This window comes from Hyperoodon ampullatus (genome assembly GCF_949752795.1).
Source record: "Hyperoodon ampullatus genome assembly, chromosome: 18".
NCBI lineage: Eukaryota > Metazoa > Chordata > Mammalia > Artiodactyla > Ziphiidae > Hyperoodon > Hyperoodon ampullatus.
In genome coordinates this window covers 52,760,606-52,784,184 of record NC_136931.1, presented here as the reverse complement: position 1 = coordinate 52,784,184, position 23,579 = coordinate 52,760,606, and the positions used below count along the sequence as shown (strand labels likewise).

The 23,579-nt window shown below is 55.9% G+C and overlaps 2 protein-coding genes across 2 annotated transcripts in view; both read right to left on the bottom strand.

The window, feature by feature from the left end:
* Positions 1 to 494: 494 nt before the first annotated feature.
* BCL3 (BCL3 transcription coactivator) lies at positions 495 to 10,438 on the bottom strand. Its single transcript, XM_079723924.1, has 9 exons — positions 10,136 to 10,438; positions 8,300 to 8,453; positions 3,453 to 3,561; positions 3,010 to 3,214; positions 2,814 to 2,902; positions 2,525 to 2,602; positions 1,743 to 1,910; positions 1,258 to 1,375; positions 495 to 1,120 (listed from the first exon to the last, which is right to left on the bottom strand). The coding sequence occupies exons 1-9, from the start codon at positions 10,389 to 10,391 to the stop codon at positions 933 to 935; spliced, it is 1,365 nt and encodes a 454-aa protein (XP_079580050.1). The 5' UTR covers positions 10,392 to 10,438; the 3' UTR covers positions 495 to 932.
* A 723-nt stretch (positions 10,439 to 11,161) lies between these two features.
* Positions 11,162 to 23,579, bottom strand: part of CEACAM16 (CEA cell adhesion molecule 16, tectorial membrane component) — a gene marked incomplete at both ends in the record, with an annotated part of 32,565 nt that continues 20,147 nt past the window's right edge. The window contains 5 exons of the mRNA XM_079724110.1: positions 11,162 to 11,404; positions 11,464 to 11,612; positions 11,786 to 11,813; positions 20,075 to 20,194; positions 20,990 to 21,045. Coding sequence (XP_079580236.1) covers positions 11,162 to 11,404; positions 11,464 to 11,612; positions 11,786 to 11,813; positions 20,075 to 20,194; positions 20,990 to 21,045 — 596 coding nt within the window. The remainder of the gene's footprint in view (positions 11,405 to 11,463; positions 11,613 to 11,785; positions 11,814 to 20,074; positions 20,195 to 20,989; positions 21,046 to 23,579) is intronic.

The window sequence follows — 23,579 nt, the reverse complement described above, 5'->3', positions numbered from 1 at the left end:
ATATGTATGTCAGGGGGGCCCTGGAGCCACTGAATAAAATGTGACACACCAAGCAAGGCAGTCACATAGAAACAATCACACGATGACCGCAGGTCGCAATGTTAGGAACACTCACAAATGCTACACGCACGGAGACCCAGAGGCAACTGGCATCAACAGTTTACCACAGGTACACAACAGTCAGCTGTGGTTCCACAGGGACCCACAAACCGCAGAATCCTTCAGAAGCATATATACACACACACACATGCACTATGGAATCCAACAGGGTCCTCTGGAAAGATGTCACACTTCACGTCATCCCCAGAAACAAAGGCACAGTGACACAATGACAGAACATTTACAACACACCGTTAAGTCCTAGAGTCACCCACACATGTCACTGTCAGTCTGAGACTCACATGGAGTCAGCTGGATACAGCACCCAGGTGGGCACACACACAAACACACTTCCTCCAGACCTCCTCATGAAAGAGGCCTAGCAAAGCCACGGATATGGTACAAAAATAGTTTATTACAAAAGAAATCCAACCAAAAAGCCTAATAATTTACATTGATATCAGTGCCTGGCTACAGCCCATCTCTCCCTCCTTACTGAACTGGGTCAAGGCCAGAGAGGAGGGCTGTTCCTTGGTTCCACCAGCTCTGGGAGAGGAGAAGGAAATGAACGATTGGGTGAAGTTCCAGACGGGAGACTGGTGCCTGAGAATAATAGGGTAAGAGTCCCGGGCTGGGGGTGGGGACGAGATGGGGGAATATCCATGCTGAGAAGAGGGGGGCGGTTACAGGTAAATATATGTGCCTCTGTGCAAATCCTGGTCCAGAAGATTGGGGGGGGCAGAGAGAGATCTTCACAGTTTCCGGGAGGGCTGAGACCCCATAGGGCAGCGAGGTCCCTCCTCATGAGTCCAAGATCTGCCCCCCCATCCCTCTCAGCTACCTCCTGGAGCTGGGGAGGGGGGCACCGGCCGGCCAGGGGCTCGGAGGACCCCGGCATAGGGCAGGAAGGTCGGTGGAGATGAGGCAGGAAGGAAAAAACTGGGGGGAACCATGGGGAATCCAGGGGGGTCCTTGGGGGGAGACTGGGAGGGCGAGGAGGGTGGTGATGCTGACAGAAGACCTGTGGGAAGAGAAGAGAGAGGAGGGGTGAGGGCAGCGAGAGGCTGGATCCAGGGAGAAGGGGGCTGGGGACCCCCACTCCTGGGCTCTGAGGGAGGGCGGAGCTGGGCTGCTGGAAGTTGGAAGCCGGTTTCTCACCATTGGAGCTGAGGCGGCTGCTGCTCTCAGGGGAGGTGGTGGCACTCCGGTCAGGGGAGGGTTCTGGCTGGCATGCAGGAGCAGCCCGTGTGGCCTTCCCTCTCAGGATGTCGATGACCTGTCGGGGGATTGGGGGGGGTGTCATCACCAGGCCACCCCTGCCCACACAGCCCTGCCTCTCTCCATCTCTCCTAGCTCACGGGGTCTCCTAGCTCAGGGAGCACCGCCTCTTTCTTAGTACGTGCAGGGGGACAAGTCACTTCCTTTCTTTGTGCCTCAGTCACTCCTTTGTCTAGAACTCACACCCACGCCCTCAGGCTCACCGGCTCGCCTCCGCGCCCTGGCACAGACGCGCACACCCCCACCGCCGCATCCCCTGCACGCACGTGCCCACTCACCTGTCACATCCGCGAGGACCGGCGCTCGGGCAGACACCCCTGCAACCCCTGTAACCCCCGCCGCCACCAGCGCGCACACTCACTCACCCGGCGGCTGCGGGCCACCATGAGCGGCGTGTCGTTGTGGCAGTTCTTGAGGCCGCTGTCTGCGCCGCTGCGGACCAGCGTGCGCACGAGCGGGAGGAGCCCGCGGCCTGACGCCGAGTGCAGCGCCGAGCTGCCCGAGTACATTTGCGCGTTCACGTTGGCGCCGTGCTGCGGGCGGGGAGGCGCGGGTCAGGACCACCGCCAGGTCCCGGTGGAGGGGGGCGGAACCCAGGCGGGGGGGCGCCATAGCGAGGGGCGGGGCCGGGCGTGAGGGTGGGAATCGCAACCTGGGGCGGGGCCAGATCGGGGTTGGGTGATAGAAGGGTAGAAGTTGGAAACAAAGGCGGGACAGAGCGGGATTGGAGGGGCGGCGCCGAATCAACCGGAGCTGGACTCGGCAGCCCCAGCCAAAGCAGGGGCGGAGCCAGAGAAGGGAAGGGTCCAGAGTCTGGGCCTGATCCTGGACGGAGTCGGGGCGGAAGGACAGCGCGGGGACAGGGCCAAAGCCGGAAGGCAGGGTCAGCAAGACTCTAGGTGGTTGGGGCCTGGGACCTTTTGGGGCCGGAGGAGGGATGGGAGAAGACCCGGGACTAGTTCGTAGCCTGGAGGGGTAAAGTCCTAGGGTTGACAGAACGAGGCCTAGAAGGAAAGGTCGGGGCTGGAAGCGCAGCAAGAGCAAGAGCCAGAACTGGAAGGCGGCGTCGGTAGCGGGGATGGGGCGACAGCCGGTTGGTGTCTGAGGAAAGGGTGGGCGAGAGGCCACGAGCAGGGGCCTTACCCACCTGTAGCAGCAGCTGCACCATGCTGAGGCTGTTGTTTTCCACGGCGTGGATGAGTGGGGAGCGGCCACTCTTAATGTCCTGCGGCAGGGAGGGAAGGTTTTAAGCGTCTCCTAGCACTGCCCAAACAGCCGGCGGCCCGCATCCTAACCGCTTGGTCCAGCATCTCAATCCCCTTAGATTCTTCAAGCCCCGCCCCACCCATTCGGGATCTCTCCCACCCAAGCCTCGCCCCGTTGGCCCCGCCCCTCTCTGCTCCTCTTGGCCCCTCCCCCGGCCCAATCGCGCTCACCACCGCGTCGATGTCCGCGCCGTGCTCCAGCAAGAGCAGCACCGCTTCTTGGCACTCGGTGTTCACGGCCACGTGCAGGGCGGTGAGCCCTGAAGGAGAGGGAGACTCAGTTAAACCTGGGCCTGGGGCTTTGCAGCCTCAGAAGGACTCCAGGTCCTGCCGGACAGCCCCACCCCGCGCCCGGGTAGATGCTCACCGTCGTAATTGCGGGCCTCCAGGTCCATGGTGCCCCCGGCCGCGCTGTCCAGCAGGGCCCGCAGGCAGGCCGGGCTGCGGTGCTCGCAAGCTAGGTGGGCTGCCGTCTGGCCGTGGCGGTCCAGTGCCATGGGGCTGGCACCGGCCATCACCAGGAGCCGGACCACAGACGGCAAAGTGGTGATCACAGCCAGGTGTAGCGGTGTCTGGGGAACAGAGACTGTGAGGGACCCGTTCCCTGCCCTGCGTCCCAGTCCTGCCTTCCTCAGAATTCCCGAGTCCTGACCCCCAGCTGTAGTCTTAGGCAGGAACCAGAAATCTGGAGCACCTCCTCCCTCAGATTCAAGAGTCAGGGCCCCCAGCTCTTCTTCCCGTAGGAAACAGGAGTCCGGGTTCCCAGACCCCTGTTCCATTAGATCCAGGCCCCCAGGCCCCCAGCCTCACCTGCCGGAGGTTGTTGTAGATATCCAGCTCCCGGCCGCCATGCTGGAAGAGGTTGACTAGCCGATGCACAGCTGGCAGATTGCCCTGCACCACCGCAATGTGGAGTGGCCTGGGGGTGGAGGATCACAGGCATTAGAGGCTGGTCACCTGTAACCCCCATACTCTTAGCAGTGCTAACTCCAAAATGTGCAGGATACTTTAGAAGTGTCTCTAGAATCCAACCACTGCTCCCCACCCCCACTCCATCCTGTCAGGCACCACCATCTCCCCTCCTGGACTGTCCCCTCCTCGCTGGCCTCCCTGCTTCCATCCTGCTCTACTGTCTGTCCCTCACATAGCAGCTAGAGGGACCCTTTTAGAACCTAAGTCAGGTCATGCCCCTTTTCTGCACAGAATCCTCAGAGTAAAGTCCTCACCGTGGCCCACAGGCCCTGTGTGATCTTGCCTCCTGCTCTTCAATTCCTTTTTTTTTTTTTTTTTTTTTTGCAGTACACATGCCTCTCACTGTTGTGGCCTCTCCCGTTGCGGAGCACAGGCTCCGGACACGCAGGCTCAGCGGCCATGGCTCACGGGCCCAGCCGCTCCGCGGCATGTGGGATCTTCCCGGACCGGGGCACGAACCCGTGTCCCCTGCATCGGCAGGCGGACTCTCAACCACTGCGCCATCAGGGAAGCCCCTCAATTCCTTTTGATATCATCTCTGTCCACTCTTCTCAGCCCACTCTGGCCACTAGTCTCCTTGGTGTTCCTCAAACATACCAAGCATGCTTGCCTCCTAGGCCTTTGCACTGGCTGTTCTCTCTGCTGGGAAGAGTCTTCCCCCCATACCTGCAGAGCTAGCTCCCCTCATTTGGGCCTCTGCTAAAATGGTACAGCAGCGGCTCCCTCCCCCACCCTCGGCTTTATTTTCCTCCAGTTCATCACCTGATGTGGTACACTTTACTTGTTTCCTGTCTGAATCTCCCCAGAGAGAATGTCAACTCCACCAGGGTAGAGCGTTTGGTGCGCTTCCATCACTGCCCAGCGCCTAGGACAGTGGCTGGTGCTGAGCAGGTGCTCCACAAACACGCTCTGAATAGAGGAGTCCCTCTCAACGATCCCTGGCCGTCCTTGAAGCTGGTAAGCATATTCCCACCCCACTCAAGGCCACAGTTTTCTCATCTGTGGAATGGGTGGGGATGAACTCGATACCATCAAGGTCTCCATCAGTGGTGACTGGAGATCACGGTCAGCCTCCATCCCAAGAGTATGTATGTGGAGGAAGTTTTGCCCAGAAGGGAGGTGGGACAAACTAGTCACCGTTTGGGAAGCTGGACTGCGCAATCCAGGTCCCCCCCCTTCTGGACTGAAGGACTCATTCCCTCAGCTTCTGGGAAGGTTGTCAGCTCTCGGCTCTCTCTGGGAATTACCCTCCGCTGAAAAGAGCTGCTTGCCCAGGTCATGGGGGTGAGGTGGGTAGATGCCACCCAATGGCATCCAGTGACTGGTCCGTGTGGGCGTCGAAGGCCTGGGCTTCTGGCCCCAACTCTGAAGGCCACTCCAGCTGCAATATTCCCTGTGGGATAACTGAGGCCCTGATGAAACTACGTAGCAGCTCAAATTCTCCCTGTGCCCAGTCCTGCTTCCTCCATCTCCGTAGGCATTGATCTGGATAACACTTTTCAATAAACTTCCTGCCGCTTCCCAGGGCCCCCAACCTGGAAAAGCCATTTAGAGCGGAGAGCAATCTGGGACGACTGTATGGGGTGGGGGACATTAGCGCTGAGGGCACAAGGCTGACTGGAGGTACACAGTCCCTACAACCTTTCTTTAAAGGCCATTTTCTAGAGCAACTTCTTTCTCACCCGCCACTGCTTGCTGACAAACCAGAGCGTGGCTAAGAGGGGTGAACAGCGGTTCTCCCCACTGTGGAATCTGCATGCAGAATCTAGCTCCCTAGGTACTGGAGGCAGAGAAATCCTGCAGCCCTGGGGGCTTTGCCGGGGCTGAGTGGGCCAGGGTTGCAAATTGCGTTACAAGTCTCTCTAGCTGTGCGGCTAGGTGGCCCTTTACGGCCTCGGGTTTCTCCTCCATAAAGTATAGCCTACAAGAACGCCCATCTCCCAGTAGGAGATTATGCAGGTGTAACGCTGAACCTGGATCCTGAGCCGAGAAAGCCAAATTTAAACAGAAATCTTGGGGGAGGGGTCGGACCTGGGCCAGGGCCCCCTTGGGAAGGGATCCCTCCCCTCCCTGCATCTCCCAGGACGCCCGGCCTGGGCCCCCTTCGGGGCGGGAGGGGTTAAGCGAGGGCAGAGGGAGAAAATTATTTCAGAGAAACCATCCAGGCCTGAGTTCCCATAAACGCGCGGGCCGCAGGGGGTGGGGCGGGGCTGGAGGAAGTGGGGACGGGAGGGGCGGCCCAGCCCTCGGACTTCCAGTAACAGGTCTGCTGGGCGGGGCTCGGCTTCCTGCTCCCGGGGGAGGGAAGCCTGTCCCGTCGGGGATCTACCCCGGCCACCCGGCCACCCCAACTTCCATCCTCGAATAGGGCGGAGAGGGGAGCCTAATCCAAAACGATCTAGTTACCGTGGGGGTAAGGGCCCCAACTTCTCCAGCCAGGGGACCCCTCTGGAACTCCACCCTCCAGGGCTCCGACTCCAGCTGGCTCCCTAACCCCCACATCTTGGCATCCATCCCCACGATCTCTTGGGACCCGGGAATACGGTGCCCTAACGCTTTGCGGATACGGACTTTCCCCTTCCCTCCGAGTTCTAGATCCCCAAGATACCCTGCCCGCTGCTCCTTCCCCGCTCCGGGGTCACGGAATGCAGTCCCCCAACCTCTGCTCCCTGGGACTCAGAACGCGTTCCCCCCTCTCATGGAGACCCAGACTTCCATCTCCCCAGTGCCTCCTGACTTCTTGGTGGCGGGGGGTGGGGGTGGGGAGGTTGTCCGAATGCCCTGAGATCTTACTCCCCTGAATCCCTAGAAGTCCAGCCTCCCAACCATAGCTTCGCTGCTCTGGGGACCCAGACCTAGCGTGTCCCCCCTCCCCCGCCCCTGCCTGGCCTGCGCCTGCTGCCCATTCCGGTAAAGTCTCGGCCCCAGCGGAAGGGGTTAAGGTTAGAGGGAGCGCCAGGAGGGGGAGGCTGCGAGTGACGGGTGCTGACGTGGGGGAGGCAGAGCAGCTGGGCTGCGGTCAGGTTCTGCGGGAAGGGATTTCCCCCAACAGGCAGCTGAGGCAGAAGTGTTTGCTTTGGGGGAGAGCGGGGAGGGCGGGGAGGGCGGCTGGGGCGTGGGGCTGGAGACTGGTGTGCCAGGTCACCTCTGGTGCACCCTGCTTTCACAGGCTGCAAACGAATCACCCCTGGGGACAGATACAAATTAAATCTATTTCACTGATTACCCCAGACATCGTACCCAGACTGGGCAGGAACTAGCTTTAGCGAGCCCTGTATATGTATATCTCAGGCACTTTCTCCTGCTTGGGTTCACAAGGATAAGTCCACGACAACCCCGAGAGCTCTGTTCAACCAACCAAAAGCCACTCCCATGTACTGAGCACCTACTGTGTGCCCCCCCGCCCCGTTCTATGCACTGTATATATGTACATCACTGCACTGAATCCTAATTGTGATTATGAGCCCGGATTTCCAGAGAGGGAAACTGAAGCTCGAGGATGTGAAGTCACCCAGGAGCCAGTGGTGGAGGCCCTCCCTTTCCTTGTAGAAATAGGCTTGTCCATCCCATCTCCACCTGTGGTGTCCAGTCCCCAAACCCATCCCCAGATAATCGCTTTATAGAAATCATTTCATTTCTGCCTCACAGAGACCCTCATCTTATGCTTCCTGTTTTGGAAACTGAGGTAGAGAGGGGTGAGAAAGTGGCCAGCTGAGATTCAAACCGAGGTCGATAGAATAACAATAACCATGGTGGTCAAGTATATCGAGTGCTTACTATGTGCTAGGCCGTCCCATGCAGGATTTCTCAGCAGCTTCATGCTGCTCAGAAGCATGTCCCTCAAACGGCAGATGATAAAACCATGAGATTTGGGAAGTCAACTTAAGGGCTCGTCAAATTAATTTAGTGGGCTATGACCAGGAAACAATGACACAAGACTGGAACAGAAAATCCCAAAGTAGATCCCAAGTCGTAAGGGTGAGTGTTGCTTTGTTCTGTGAAAGTTTTTTTTTTTTTTTTTTTGCGGTACGCGGGCCTCTCACTGTTGTGGCCTCTCCCGTTGCGGAGCACAGGCTCCGGACGCGCAGGCTCAGCGGCCATGGCTCACAGGCCCAGCCGCTCCGCAGCATGTGGGATCTTCCCGGACCGGGGTACGAACCTGTGTCCCCTGCACTGGCAGGCGGACTCTCAACCACTGTGCCACCAGGGAAGCCCTGTTCTGTGCAATTTTTATTTCAAGTTTATATGTGCGTGTATGTGCTGGGCTTAGTAAAAAGCAATAACGATAATAATACCAGTAATTAATACATATTGAACAGGCAATCTGCGAGGCTCAGTGCTAGGAGATTAACATGTATAGTTCATATAATAAATCGGTCAGTGAGATGTCTTCCTCATTTGGGGATTTTGATAAAACATTTGAAGCCCACTGCTCCAAAAACAATCCTGGGAGGTAACTGCTCTCAGGGTGCCCAATTTTTCAGAAGAAGAAACTGAGGCCCAGAGAGGGAAAGGGGCTTGCTCAGAGTCACACAGACAGCGGTGGAGACAGGGTTCTAACTCAGGTGCAGGTAACTTGAAAGCCCACGCTGAGTGCCCCTGTGCTGTGGTGGGTGGGTGAGGTGGGTGGAAGGGTGGTCTCCCCACTCCCTACTGCCCTCCATGAATGGGGGACTGTCACTCACGTGTCTCCGTCCTCGTCCGCATGGGTGGCCATGGCGATGTCAGCCGACAGGGGGTGTTCCATGGAGCACATCATGGGGTACAGGGGTGTAGGCAGGTTCAGCAGAGGAAAGGGGGAGCCCATTGTCGAGGTGGGGTACAGGGACAGTAAAGGTCCTGGGCAGAGAAAGCACATGCGTGAGACCAAGCCCACAGGTCTTCAACCCACCCCCCACCTCCCGGCCTTCGCTACTGCGTGTCACCTGCCCTTTTTCCCAGGTCCCTTTTGCATCTCCTACTGAGTCCTCAAGGCGCAAGACAAGCTCCTCTACGGCATCCCTCCTCTGGGCTCCCGCAGCTTCCCACCCCCCACCCCCCGCCCCAGCCCTGGACACTCTCACTGTCACATCTTTACTTGTGTCTGATGCCCCATCTCCCACTAGGCAGAGAGTCCCTTAAGGACTGAACCCCCATCATCACTCAGCAGGGGGACCTCAGGGTCTGCTTGCTGAGTGAATCTGTGGCTGAGGGAAGTAAGGATGGATGAAGCATTGGATGTAGGGTGTGGGGTGAATGTGTACAGAGTTTGGGGAGAGGGAGTGCTGCCAGAAACATGTTCAGATCAAACTGTTGGAAGGGACCATGGTAGCAGGCAAATCCATATCCACCCATCACACAGATGGGGAAAACTGAGGCCCAGGTTCTCATCGGGGGAATGGGAAAAAGGAGAAGGCTGTGACAGGCCTCCTGATGCACAGCTTGAAGCTGTACTCTGAGGGGGTGGAAGGTGCAGAAACTAGGCAAAGGTCTGGAGGCACTAGGCATGGGGTCTCTGCAGCTCTGAGGGTCACTCCGAGATCGTGAGGTGGGCACAGCTGTGGGAGGGGCCACCCCCTCCTGGAGGTCAGGGACGGAGGCAGGATCGGGAAAATGGATTCTGGCCTTCTCTGTCATCTCCTGGTCCTTGGGGGCTCCCATTCCTGAACCCCCAAGTTTCCTGGTCCTTGCATGTCCAATACCAGGCCTTGACACCCTGAGGCCTTCTGCCCGGTGACCCCTGAATCCTTCTTCCTGGCTCTAAACCCTTGAGTCCCAGAACTCCCCAGTCCTGCCCCCAATTCTTAGACTGAGCCCAAGCCCCCTAAGGCCACCTGACCTTGTGACCCCAGCGAAGACACTGCTCACTTGCAAGCACACAGAACTGGGTGCTCAGAACCCCAGATCTCTGTCCTGCTGGCTCCTTAAGGACCCCTGGTATCTGGATCGGTTTCCTTGGGTCCTTGTGATCCCAGATATTGGGGTGCTCAGAACTCCAACGCTGTTCTCCTAATTCCCGTCGTCTCCCGATATCTTGGTTCCCGAGATTTTGACATCTGGGGATCCTTAATATCTGTTTCCTTAGAACCCCAGTCTCTGTCCCCCTGACTTCCTTTGACCCCACATATAGTTCGGGATGCCAAGAACCCCAGTTTCTTGGGTCCAAGTGCTGATTCCTTATAACCCTAGATATCTGGGTTCTGAAGAGTTTATAATTTTGTGTTCCTGGGGCTTGATTCCCTAAGAACCCATTTCTGTAGTGCTGGGCACTGTCTCCTAGCTCCCTATATGTGGCACTCGGACCCTGGGCTCTATCCCTCAGGGCCCCCTGACACCCAGCCTTCCTACAACCCCGATATCTGTGTCCCAAGGCACTGCTCCCTGAAGCTCCCATATCTGCACCCCTGGGACCTCAGGCTGTGCGCCCAGCTCCCCAGGAACCCCATATCTGTGTCCTTGGGACCTTGGCTTCTGTCCCTCAGCTGCCCGAGGCCCCCTTTTGCCTGGCCCCCACCCGGCCATGACCTGCGGAAGCCACTCACCCTGGTAGTAAATTGCTTCTGGCCGGGCCAGGCCGTGGTGGGGCGCAGGCACCGCTGGCGTGTCTGAGCCACCGCGGAGGGGATCCGGGGGGACGACGGGGCCCGCAGCGCCGCGGGGGGCGGCGGGCTCCGGGGAGGGCGCGCGCAGAGGGCGCTTGCGGAGCGGCAGCGCGGCGCCTGGGGGTCCGGCGGCCTTGGGCCGGGTACGCAGGTCCACGGGCCCCTCGTCCATGGTCCCCGCGGGGCATCGGGGCATGGGGCCGCCGGGGACGGCGGCCGAGCGGGCGGCCGGAGTGCGGCTGGGTTGGCGGCACGGGAGGGTGGCTGCGCCGAGCGCCGGGACTTCCCCTGCTGCCGGCTGAACTGAAGGGACTTTTGTCGGCCCGGGCGGTGCCGACAGCCCGCCTCCCCGCCCCCGGCCCCCCCGGGGCCACCCGTCCGCCCCAGGGGTTTCCTGGACCCGCCGCCGCTACCGCCGTCCCGCGGTGCAGCCTGCTGAGCGCCCCGCCCGCGCCGCGCCCCGCGCCCGCCCCCTCCCAGCCCCGCGGCTCCCGGAGCGGCCGGGTCTTGGCGGGGGGCGGGGGGTGGGTGGGAAGAAGGCGGGGTCGCGGGTTGCGGGGTCCCCACCCCTGCGGCTGCGGGCGTCAGGCTCCGTCTCCGCGTTTTTGTCTTTCTGGCTATAGGCCTCTGTATCTCTCAGTCTGTAACTCTCTCTCTCTGGCTTTCGGGTCTGGATAGATGTCTCTCTATCTCTGTGTCTCTGTTCTCAGTGTCTCTGTCTCTATCGTCTCTTTGCTTCCCTCACCATCTCTCTGTCACTCGAGTGCTGTCTGCTTCTCAGCCTCTCCCCCAGGGAGGCAATTCCCTGAGGCCCTGGGGTCGCTAACTCGGGGGTTCGATTCCCGACTCCTACTTCCTCGCTGGGTGACCTTGACCAGGCACTTCCCTTCTGTGAGCCGTTTCCTCCTTTGTGGGAGCGAAAAGACGCACCCGGGGCAGGGACTACGCTCCGCAGGCGCCCAGGCACTATCCCTCTGCCTGCCCTGCCCCCATCTCTGCGTCCTCCCTGTCCCTCCTCAGCTTTGGGTCTGAACTTCGCTGGGGGTGGTGTTCGGTGGGGAGTGCGCAGGGAAGCAGTGAACGCGTCTCTTCCCGGCGGGGTCCCTGCACCCAGTCGGAGCCGCTGGGCACAGGGTGGGTGCTCCGGGAATCCTCGATGCACAGAGAAAGAAAGAGACGTGGCGAAAGGGGCATGGAGGTCGTGAGAGACTAAGGAGGAGGGAGACGGGGACATAGCAAGAGCCGCAGGGCCGCAAGACCAGGGTCACAGCGACCAAAGCCCGGGCCCAGGAGGCGGGGGCCGCCTGGCTCTCCTTCTGCCCCACGTCCCGCTCCCATCCCGGGCGGGGTTGGTGGGTGGGGAACAGGCCAGGCTGGTTGGGGGCATGACTCAGAGGCAGGCAGGAGCTGCGGGCGGCTGGGCGGGGTGGGGTAAGGGGGGGAGGGAAGAGCAGAGGCGGGCTTCTCCCGTGTCCCCTCCCCGGCCGTCCTTCTCCCCGCCCCGGGGAGGGGCCCCAGTCGCGCGGGGCTTTCCCGGATTTCCCTGGAGGCGGGGCCGTCGCTGGGGTTGAGTGCCGGTCACTGAGTTACCGGAGGCGGAGCGGAAGGCTTTGGGGACCTAAGGGGGCGAGGGAATGGGTGCTGCACCCCGGGTCTGTCCAGGCGGCTCGCAGGGTCTCCTGGTTCTGTGTGTCTCCCCATGTCTCTGCATCTCCCTCCCTGGCCTCCCTCTGTCTGTCTCCAGCCCCGTCCCGTATTTTTGTCTCCCGATCTGTGGCTGCGCCTCGTCTCGCCTTCCTGGGACCCTGAAAATGGGTGTGGGCCCCCGGTTCTCAGAAAGGGACTTTGCCCAAGACTGGGGCCCCACCCCAGTGGATCGTTAACCGGGATGTGAGGACCATCTGTGGGCTGACACAAGCCTCACCCTGTTCCCCCTTCTCTCCTTTCTGCCTCTCTGGATCTCCCCCCTCGGCCGCCTGTAATGGGAGAGCATCTGGGGCCAAGACCTGGGTTCAAGTCCCACTTCCACCCCTTGTTGACAGTGGACCTTAGACAGGTCATTTCTCTTGAGACTCAGTTTGTTCTTCTGGAAAATGGGGCTGATGTCACCCCCTGCCCGCAGAGTTGTGGCTACAAGGGAAAAGGCGAGGGAATTAGGGTGGAAAGTCTGGGGTCCCCGCCTACCCAGCCCTCACCTCCCGGGACTCTCAAACACAGGGGAGGACTGCGACGTAGAGCACAACCCTGCTGTACAGAGGGCAGCTGGGCCTCGGAGCAGCGGGGCTTGTCCAGGTGATGACCCTAGGAAGCAGCGTTGGACGGATGCTCAAGGCCCTCCCACTCCCCGGCTCCCTTGCGGCCGGTGGAGAAATGGCTGTGGGCCCAGATAAGGTCAAGGGGGTGTCTGCGCTCGGCCCACAGGGGCTTGGAGGGGCTGAGAGAGAGGGCGCTGGGGGTTCTGAGTCTGAGGATGGAGGAGGGATAAAAGAGTCTGAGGGAGGAGGATCTGAAGGAGAACGACAGGTCTGAGAGAGACGTCGGTTGTCTAAGGGAGGGGAGAGAGTCTGAGGGAGGAGGTGAGGGTCCGAGGGAGAGGGGGAAGGTCTGCGAAGGACCAAGTGAGGACAGTGGCTCCGAGGGAAGAGGAGAGAGTGGGGGTGGGGGGCGGTTGGAGGATGAAAGATCCGAGGCAAGAGGAGGTTTGCAGAGGGTCTGAGGGTGGCGGAGGGGAGAGCGGCGTGCTCGGGGAACCGGCAGGGACTGAGGGGAGGGAGGAGAAGGGAGGCCTGGAGTCAGCCCCGCCCCGCAGCTGTCTCTGACTTCCCAGAATCTTCTGCTGCTCAGGAAAGCCCCAGCTCCCACGGCTGCCTCCCTCCAGTGTCGGGAACGGAGGATGAGGAACCAGGATGGCTCCCCCCTCCTTTCTCCCCTTGCCCCCTGCGCCCTCGGTGGGAAGGGCCAGGGTCTCCCCTCTCTGGGCCTTGAGCTCTGGAGGTCCCCCACCGGGAGGGGCGGCCCCTGGATGAGTCCCAGAAACTTCCCAGAGAAGGCCCGGAAGTCCTGCCTGGTGTCTCACCACTTTCCCTCACACAGGCCACCCTTTGTACTTGTTCAGATCTCCTGCCTCCTACTGTTTCTTCTCCCCTTGTCCTTCCCCAAACGTCCCCGGGGGAGGAAGGGCCACGATTGTACCTGTTCAAGGTCCCAAGAGGGAAATGAAGTCCTAGCTAGAAGGCTGTGATCCTGGAACAGCTTTCTTGCTCTTGGTGGGGTCGGTGCGGGGGAGAGCTCAGTTTCTCCTAAGAGGAGAAGATTGGGCTGGTCAGACCCTAAGTTCCTATTGGCTTCATTCCTGGGCCTTCTCCTCTTTGCTTCTGACTGAGGCCTGGGTATAAGTCCTGTCTCGGGCTTTCATTAGCTTTGTCACTTGCAGCAGTTATTTAACCTTACGGAGTCTCAGCTTCCTCATTTAGAAAACAGACTAAATCAAGAAAATACACTTCCATTCTGTAGGTCCTGAGTTATAAAGTGCTCAATACAACGTAGCGGCCATTGTTATTCTTCCTGTTATAACCATTCTTCCTGTTATAACTTGGCAAAGGAATAATAACAATTATTATTATTATTATCAATTAACCCAAATTGTCAACGGCAGGACCCATTCCATTGAGGAAATTAGGATTCAACATGCTGGGCTTAGAGACATGGGTTTGAGCCCTGGCTCTGCCATGTGCTGGCTGTGTGACCTTGGATAGGTAGCTTTCCCTCTCTGTGCCTTTGTCATGACGTTATGGTTGGGGATGATAACAGCTTCTGCCTCCCAGGACTGCTGAGCAGATTGAGACCAGGTGTGCAGAATGAATGGCTGAATGAATGAATGATATCTGTTCTCGTCTCCACGTTGCCTGCCTTCACCCACCAGGCCAGGTCTTTCTTGTCACCGTTTTCCACCCAGAGATGGGACAAGATGGACATATTCAGTCTAGCTGAGCTCCCACTAGGAATTGACCCACTTCATTCTCTTGACACCTTGTGAGGAAAAGTCAGTGAAAATCCCTATTTTACAGAGAAAGAAACAGGCACAAAGGAGTGAAGTCACTGCCTAGGGAAATGTGAGAGACAGGGGGAGTCATGTTTTTAAGCCAGGTCTCTGTGACCCCAGCATCCTGGTTGCTGCACCACTTACCTGGGAGGGGTGGTCATTGGTCCCAGAGACCGCAGGCCTTCCCTCTCGGCTCTAATTCTAGACACTTCCTGGGAAGAAATGGCTTAGATGGGGAAACTCAGGCACAGGAGAGGCAAGGTCACGTGCCCTAGGGTCTACACTCTTCCTACAGTGCTCTTCTGCAGGCCAGGGAGGGTTGAGCCAACGGAGAGAAGGTCACATTGCAGCAGGAGGGAATCAAGTTAGCTTTAAGAGAGGCTTGGGGAGAGCAAGTGAATTTTGCAGACAGAGGAAAACAGAGACGGTGAGCAGGATGGGAAGGGACTTGCCCAAGGTCACACAGCCTCCCGTCTGGGCTCTGGGCTGCAAGTCCACCCTGGGTTGGCAGGCGGCTCTGTTCTCCGAGGCTCCACCCCACCCCCAGGGGTGAGTGCAGGCCAGCTTCCTGGAGCATGCCCTGCACCTCCTGGTTCCTCCCCACCCTGGGGCCTTGGCGGCTACTGGAATCCCTGGCACTAGGCAGGATCAGCCCATCTGGGACTTGGGCCAAGACTTAATCTTCCCCTTTCTCCCTCTTGCTGGGTCTGCACGCACTCTGCTGAGTCAGAGGATTGCAACATCCTCTCCAGGCGGGCTTTGAGACTGGACACCCTCCCCGGCATTCACTGCCTTGATCAGACAGGGGCGATGTGGTGGGAGAGGTTTGTGGATATCAGCATCTGCCTTGGGCGGGGGTAGAGGGGGTGGTGTTCTGGGAAGGTCAGGTGTAGGGCAGAGGGGTCCCAGTGAGCTTATGGTGGACAGTCAGGAGGTATAATGCTGAGCCTCAGTGTCCTCATCTGTAAATGGGGCTCACTCTAATTGTGTGGGTTCAAACCCCAGCTCTGCCACTTAGCAGCTGTGTGACCCTCGGCAAGGGACTTACCCTCCCTGAGCCTCAGTTTCCTCATTTATAAAATGGGGTAAAACCAATGCACGTCTTACAGGATTGTTGTGAGGGTCAAATGAATTAGCACACGTTGGCACAGGCTGGCGTGGAGTAAGCTGTCAGTAAATGGAAGCTGTTATTTTCAAATGATTGCTGTTATTAATATAGGGTATTGGAGGGCTGCCACAGAGCCATGCTGCTTGGATCCTCTTTTAAGAAAGGACTTGTGGGGCTTCCCTGGTGGCGCAGTGGTTGAGAGTCCACCTGCCGATGCAGGGGACGTGGGTTCGTGCCCTGGTCCGGGAGGATCCCACATGCCGCGGAGCGGCTGGACCCGTGAGGCTGGGCCCGTGAGCCATGGTCGCTGAGCCTGCGCGTCCGGAGCCTGTGCTCCGCAACGGGAGAGGCCGCAGCAGTGAGAGGCCCGCGTATCGCAAAAAAAAAAAAAAGAAAGGACTTGTGGCCCAGCTGCCAGGTGTGCAGATGGCTAACAGTTGTCTCCTTCAACTTGGTCTGCCTCAGCTTGCCAACTGGGGACATGGTCTCCTGGGCAGCCTCTGGCCATTGACACAGCCAGACAGGGTTGGAAGCTCTGGCCATTTCCACCTACTGTGGGATTCCTCTCATGGGCAGTCTTTGCTTCAGGGGCTCCCCCTGGGGCTGGCATCATGGCCTGATGGTCCCCCTCCCCAGTTCTGCTTCCCCCACCCTCTTTTCTCATAAACATTTTGCCTTCCTAATTGTAAGTGTCTGCTTTCTGGGGGACCCCATCCACGACAATGGGCTTTGGAGTCGGACAACCTGAGTGTGAGTATCAGCTCTGCCTGAGTGGCTTTGGAGTGGCGTCTGATCTCTCTGGGCCTCAGTTTTCCCCTCTGAGTCATGGGGATGATAACGTGATGACTGAGAGGATCCAGTGAGTTAGCAATAGCGCCTTCAGCACTGTTGTCTCCATCATCCTCATTTGTAAGGAGTGAGACGAATCGAATCTGGGTCTACCTTCCACTCTGCCAGTTTCCAGCCCTGTGGCCCTTGCCAAGTGCTTTGCCCTCTGAGCCTGGTCTGGCCCTCTGGGTCCTGCCTCTTCCATCAGACTAGCTCACTGAGTGGTGTAGCTTGAACCTTACTAGGAGCACTTAGTGAGATTAAGTCTTGTCCCCAGTATTAAAGGGCAAGCTATGAATTACCCAGGAGGAAGCCGGTGCCTGTGTCACCCATCAGCCTAACCACTCCCTGAGATGGATGACCCTCCCCGGATGAACCCCCTCCTTCCCAAGCCCACCTTCCCAGGGCAGAGCACAGAGCCCATCTCTGAGGAAGGGACAGCACCTTCCCTGAAAAGCTGGCCTTTTCCCTGGAAGTCGGTGCCTCCCCAGCCCGAGGCCACAACCTCCCCTGCAGCCACCACAGCTTAAAAACACAAATACGAAAGTTCCCCAGGCTCCTGGAAAAGTAGGTCACGCCAGGCCCTTCCTCATTTGAGCAGGGGCCCCGGTGGACTCACCTTCCCTGGCCCCAACCGCTGTCCCAGTCGGGGCCACCCCTGCCCTGCAACACTTTCCCACAAGAGTGAGGACCAGGCGGGCGTGTCTCCACTACCCCTCCTGCCCCGTGGAATCAGGTCGCAGGCTGGGAGCGAGCAAATCACTGCACTGAAGCCTCCCAGCTGCTCAACCCTGGGCAGGCTCGGTTTCTACATCTGAAAGCCTGGGGCTGGTCACCTGGAGCCCTGGCTCTGGGCTGGCTGGTGACAGCTGGGGTACACGGGACCTCTTACTGTCAGGCTCCGTGGGAGATGGGAGTGAGGGTTGGCTTGTGGCATCTCCTTTGGACATTACCCACCTCTGAACTTGTCACTTTGGTCTCCTGTGGTCACACGGTCACAGGACATTCGCTCACTTCTGGGAAAATCAAATTGTATCGTGTGTTTCACATCCCAAATTCTCTTCTGTGGCTTCTCACCGCACCCTCCTGCCCCAGCCTCAGGAATTTTGCACCCTGGAGAACCAAGTCATCTGAGGAACAGAGAGGTGTGGAATCGTGGGATGAAAAAGAGTATGTATTTTAAAATTATGGACCATGATGTGGAGAATTGCATGACATAGAATGTTCCATTTTGTGAACAGTTAGGCTCAGAAATCGTTCTGCCAGTTCCTTAGAAGCCTCTTCAGGCCTCTTCCAAATCGGAACTCTCTCGCTTCTCCCTCCTCTCAAGGTAGCTCATTCTTTTTTTTTTTAGATTTTTAATATTTTACTTATTTATTTTTGGCTGCGTTGGGTCTTTGTTGAGGCTCTCAGGTTTTCTCTAGTTGTGGTGAGCAGGGGCTACTCTTCATTGCGGTGCGCAGGTTTCTCACTGTGGTGGCTTCTCTTGTTGCGGAGCAGGGGTTCTAGGTGCACGGACTTCAGTAGTTGTGGCTCGCGGGCTCAGTAGTTGTGGCTCGCAAGCTCAGTAGTTGTGGCACACGTGCTTTGTTGCTCTGCGGCATGTGATATCTTCCCGGACCAGGGCTCAAACCGGTGTCCCCTGCATTGGCAGGCGGATTCTTAGCCACTGCGCCACCGGGGAGGCCCAAGGTGGCTCATTCTTTTATGCTTTTACTGCTTTATTTTTACTACCTGCGAATACACACTTGACCACTACAGTTTTTTTTTGTTTTTGTTTTTGTTTTTGCGGTACGCGGGCCTCTCACTGTTGTGGCCTCTCCCATTGTGGAGCACAGGCTCCGGACGCACAGGCTCAGCAGCCATGGCTCACGGGCCCAGCCGCTCTGCGGCATGTGAGATCTTCCCGGACCGGGGCCCGAACCTGCGTCCCCTGCATCGGCAGGCGGACTCTCAACCACTGCGCCACCAGGGAAGCCTGACCACTACAGTTTTGAATTCATTTATTTATTTATTTTGCAGGACTGAAATTGTCTTTATTCACATAAGACATGGTTGTGTACATAGAAAATCCCATATCTATGAAAAGCCACCATAATAATTCAGCAAGTCTTAGAATATTAGGTTAATTTACAAACATCAGCTGTATTTTTTCTTTAATTTATTTTTTTATTATTTAAAATTTTTTAATTAAAAAATTTTTTTATTTTATATTGGAGTATAGTTGATTTACAATGTTGTGTTAGTTTCAGGTGTGCAGCAAAGGGATTCAGATATATATATATATATATATATATATATATATATATATATATTCTTTTTCAAATTCTTTTCCCTTATTGGTTATTACAAAATATTGAGTATAGTTCCCTGTGCTATACAGTAGGTCCTTGTTGGTTATCTATTTTATATATAGGGGTGTGTCTATGTTAATCCCAAACTCCTGATTTATCCCACCCCTACCCCCATCCCCACAGTTTTGAACCTTAGATCTGGCTTCTTGTACTCAATCTTATTATGTCTGTGATGTTCACTCATATTCTTACGTCTGTTGGATTGCCTTCATTTCCATGACAGTGTATCACTCTCTTGCATGGAAAACCACAGTTTGTGAATCCATTCTCCTGTTGATGGGTATATGAGTGGTCTCCAGATTCTGCCTCTTTTGACAATGCTGTGTGCACCTCCTGGCACCCATGAGTACACGCATTTTCCCCCAGAATCCAAGAGTGGAATTGTTGGGGCATAGGGTGTGCAGATGTCCAGCTGTGGAAGATACAGTCAGACAGTTTTGCACCAAGTTTCGCTCCCATCTCCAATGTCTGCTGTGAGTTCTCCTTGCCCCACATCCTTGTCAGCACTGGATCTGGCCAGACTTTGAAAATACGAGACATCCCGATATTTGTGCCTGTGTGTGAATCTCATAGTGGTTATAATTTGCAATTCCTCGCTCCTTAATGAGGTTGAGTGCACTGTCCACTTGAATCCAAGCACACAGAATCTTTAGGACAAAAAAGCTCTAGCTCCTTAGATAAACCATAATGGAAAAGAATCTGGAAAAGAATATATATATATATGTATAACTGAATCACTTTGCTGTACAGCAGAAATTAACACAACATTGGAAATCAACTATTCTTCAATTTAAAAAAAACAACAGCTCTGGGAACTTAGAATCTTAGGGACAAAGAATTCTAGAGTCCCAGACTTTTAGGAACAAGGCATTCCAGAATCCTGTGCCTCAGTTTCCTCCTTTGAGTAATGGGGATTGCTCATGTCTTTTTTTTTTTTTGCGGTATGTGGGCCTCTCACTGTTGTGGCCTCTCCCGTTGCGGAGCACAGGCTCCAGATGCGCAGGCTCAGCGGCCATGGCTCACGGGCCCAGCCGCTCTGCGGCATGTGGGATCTTCCTGGACCGGGGCACGAACCCGTGTCCCCTGCGTCGGCAGGCGGACTCTCAACCCCTGCGCCACCAGGGAAGCCCTGCTCATGTCTTTAACTCATAAGGTTGGGGACAGGATTAAAGTGCATAGTGAACGCTCAGGAAGTGTGGTTTCCCCTAAGGCAGGAATTTCATCCATTTTGTTCTTTTCTGTGTTTGTCACCTCACACAGGCTAGAGGCTCAATAAATAGTTACTGCATGAATGAATCTGAGACTCCAAGGATCCAAGATACTTGCCATTGTGGAACTTCAGGAGCGAAGACGAACAGAAGTTAAGTAATGAAGAAAGATCAGGTCAGGGAGTCTTAGGAACTAAAGAAAGATCGAAAAGCGTCTTTGGCAAACCTGAGACTCACTGCTTTAATGCTTTAGAAAATTGGCAGAGGCCTCCTAGCTCTTGGAAGGGTCTCAGGTGGGACCTAAAAGACAAGGCGTTTGCCTTCTCATCCTACTTGTACCTGCTTCTCCGTGCGGCTCTGGCAGCCACCTGATTCCCATCGCTTCCACTCACCCTTCCGGCCTCTTCCCGCCTCGTCCTCCCCGCACACACGGATGGATCTTGAGAAAGCTATTCCTGCCTGGGGCGTGAGTGGGAGAAAGTCCAGGCTCCTGCCCCGGAGGCCCTGAACCAGGCACCACCTCCCTCCTGCCTTATCTCCCGCTGCTCTGCCCTCACGCACACCCTAGCTTTCAGCAGCGGCCTTTCCCCTCACCCTCCTGCCCACACACTCCCCTTTCACTTCAGCCTCAAAAATCCATCTCTTGCCCTGAGATCCGAACCAGGGCACACAGCAGGTGTTCAATCAACATATCAGGGCTCCGCTCTGGCAGCCTGTCCTTCAGGAAGCCCTCCCTGATTTCTCTCCATAGGCTGGGTCGTGCCCCCCTCTGGATTCCACAGCCCAAGTCCCAGCCATTCCGAGATGTCACTGTCTCGGCGCAGATCAATCTCCCCTACGTGTGAGCCTGTGAGGGCAGGCCAGGGGCTGTACATACCCAAACTCTTTCCCGAACAGCTGAGACTGAAGGGAACTGATCTGTCAGCTCCGTCTGACTATTGGAAAAGACTTTCTTACAATGCTCTGAATTGTGCACCCCTGATGCCATCCCTCTGGGACCTAGGGATGGCTCTCCTCGCTTTTCTAGGTCAACAAGGAGTGCCCAGTGGTTCAAAGGGACTCAGGTAAGGCCTGACAGTGCTCAGCCCAGGACCTGCCCTCCTGAGACAAAGGAGCCATTGTCAGCGGCTCAGCTGTCTGCCCCCAGTTTCACCCTCAAGCCTTGTAAAGCCCTTCTGTTTTGTTTGTAAACATTTCTTGTGTGTACTTGTGTACCTGTGTACCCACGGTGAGACCAGAGACCTCAGCACCCACCTCCTCCCCGAATCCTTCCTCCTTCACCGGAGGCACAGAGAGGTTAGGGGCTTTGCCTAAGGTCCCACAGCCAGAGAAGGGCAGTGGGAGATAGGATTTTTAAAACCTTATTGAGGGGACTTCCCTGGTGACGCAGTGGTTAAGAATCCGCCTGCCAGTGCAGGGGACACGGGTTCGAGCCCTGGTCCGGGAAGATCCCACATGCCACGGAACATCTAATCCCATGTGCCACAACTACTGAGCCTGCGCTCTAGAGCCTGCGAGCCACAACTCCTGAGCCCATGTGCCACAACTACTGAAGCCCGCATGCCTAGAGCCTGTGCTCCACAACAAGAGAAGCCACTGCAGTGAGAAGCCAGCGCACCGCAACAAAGAGTAACCCCCGCTCAATGCAACTAGAGAAAGCCCACGCACAGCAACGAAGACACAATGCAGCCAAAAATTAAACAAATAAATAAATAAATAAACAAAAAACCAAAAAAACCCCAAACCTTATTGAAGTGTAATTTACAATACAATAGATACAATAGAATGCACTCATTTTAAGTGTGTACCAAGGACGAGTTCTGATGAAAGTTTATAGTCGTATTATCGCATCACAAGCAAGATATAGGACAGTTCCATCGCCCCAAAACTACCCCTATTCTCCTTTGCAGTCAAACCCTCCCTTCATCCCCAAACCCTGGCAGCCGCTGGTCTGTTTTTTATTCCTATAGTTTTGCTTTTCCAGAATGTCATATAAATGGGATCATACATTATGTACCCTTTTAGAAAAACTCATGAAAGAATTTGCATACAGCAAAATTCACTCTTTTCTCTCTACTGTTCTATAAGCTTTGTGACACGCATGCCGTAGTCACCGCCAGAATCAAAATGCAGATGGTTTCCATTACCCCCCAAATCCCCTCCTGCTGGCCCTCTGTGGTCACACCCTTCCCCCACCCCACCCTCACAACCATAGATCTGCTTTCTGTCACTATCGAGTGGCCTTTTTCAGAATGTCTTGTAAATGAAATAATAGAGACTTCTGAGTCTCCCTTCTTTGGCTCAGCTTAATGCATCTGCGATTCATTCAGGTTAGCGTATCAGAAGCGTGTTGCCTTTTATTGCCACGTGTGGATAGATCACAGTTTGCTTCTCCATCTACCAGCTGAAGAACCTCTGGGCTGTTTCCAGCTGTTGGCTGATTCTGAAGAGAGCTGCTAGAAACATGCGTGTATAGGTTTTTTTTGTGTCCAGAGGTTTTTATTTCTCTTGGGTAAGTACCCAGGAATGAAATTGCTGGGTCATATGAGAAGTGTATACTTAAACTCTGGGGAGATTGGCAAACTGTCTTCCAAAGTGGCTACTCTGGTTTGCATGCCCAATAGCAGGGCGTGAGAGATCTGATTGCAGAACCACGATGTGAGTCCGGCTCTGAGACGGATCTGAGGGCTTGGCCACCAAGCCACACCGCTCCTGGAAAACAATGATTGCGACAAAAGCTCTTTCCCCCTTGGTCACCATGCATGCAGTTGCTTAAAAAGAAAAAAAGAATGAGGAAGCGATTCTGGACTGATGTGGTGTGATCCCCTTGATGTATTGCTGGGAGGAAAGTGCAGAACAGGATAAGAGTGTGTGCCATTTGTGGAAAGAGGGGAGGGGGAGGACATATGTCTACATATTTTCTTGTCCGTGCGTAGACTATCTCTGGGATAAAACACAAGAAACTGGGAGGTGAGAACAGCACTGGGGAGGGGTGGGGCAGGGGTCATGGTGGATAGGCCACTTCTCACTACCATTTTGTGCTTTTTGGATTTTGAAACTTGTGAATGTCTTACAGGTTCAAAATAGATGCATGTAATCCATTTACTCCACCAACAGGTATTTCAGGCCTTGCTCTAGTGGTGAACAAATAAGGTCTGGTAATTGGGGAGTCAGAGTCTAGCTCTCAAGACAGATTGTCAGTAAGACAAGGAAAATATAAACAATGTCAAGTATTTACTGTGGAGAAAAAAAGCTGTCGAGGGACTGGGTTGGTGGGGGAGAGATGGGCAGTGGTTTGAAGTGTTTTTTAAATCCAGAGGCCCATATAAGGAGTGACATTTGGGAGGGGAGAGAAGGAGCCATATGGGCATCTGGGGGAAGAATGTGCCAGGTTGAGGGAACAGAAAGTGCAAAGGCCCTGAGGTGGATTGTGCTGGCTGTTTGAGGCCAGTGTGGCTGGAGTCCAGTGAGCAGGGGGGAGAGTGGAAGTGAGACTGGGGAGATGAGGGCAGGAGGGAGGGTTGAACAGATCATTTGGGTCTTGTGGTTCACTACAGGGACTTTGGCTTTTACTCAGAGGGACCTGGGAGCCATGGGAGGATCCTGAGCAGGGGATGGACGTGATCTGACTGAGGATTTAACAGGGTCCCTCTGGCTGCATGGGGGCGGGGGGCAAGGACAGAGGCAGGGAGCCCAGTGAGGAGAAGACTGCAATGGTCCAGGCCATAGGCGATGTGATGGTGGCTGGACCAGGAGGCAGGCAGTGGTGATGGGGAGAAGTGAATGAATTCAGAGGCTACTTTGAAGGTGGACACCCCAATACATCTTATTTCTAAGATGTAAT

What these genes read in the sequence shown, in the direction of transcription:
- BCL3 (XM_079723924.1), bottom strand. Translation starts at nt 10,391, where the DNA reads ATGCCCCGATGCCCCGCGGGGACCATGGACGAGGGGCCCGTGGACCTG. An exon ending in AGAAGCAATTTACTACCAGG is followed by an intron (nt 8,454 to 10,135) that starts GTGAGTGGCTTC and finishes TTCTCTGCCCAG; the next exon opens with GACCTTTACTGTCCCTGTAC. An exon ending in CAGCCGCCTCAGCTCCAATG is followed by an intron (nt 1,121 to 1,257) that starts GTGAGAAACCGG and finishes CTCTTCCCACAG; the next exon opens with GTCTTCTGTCAGCATCACCA.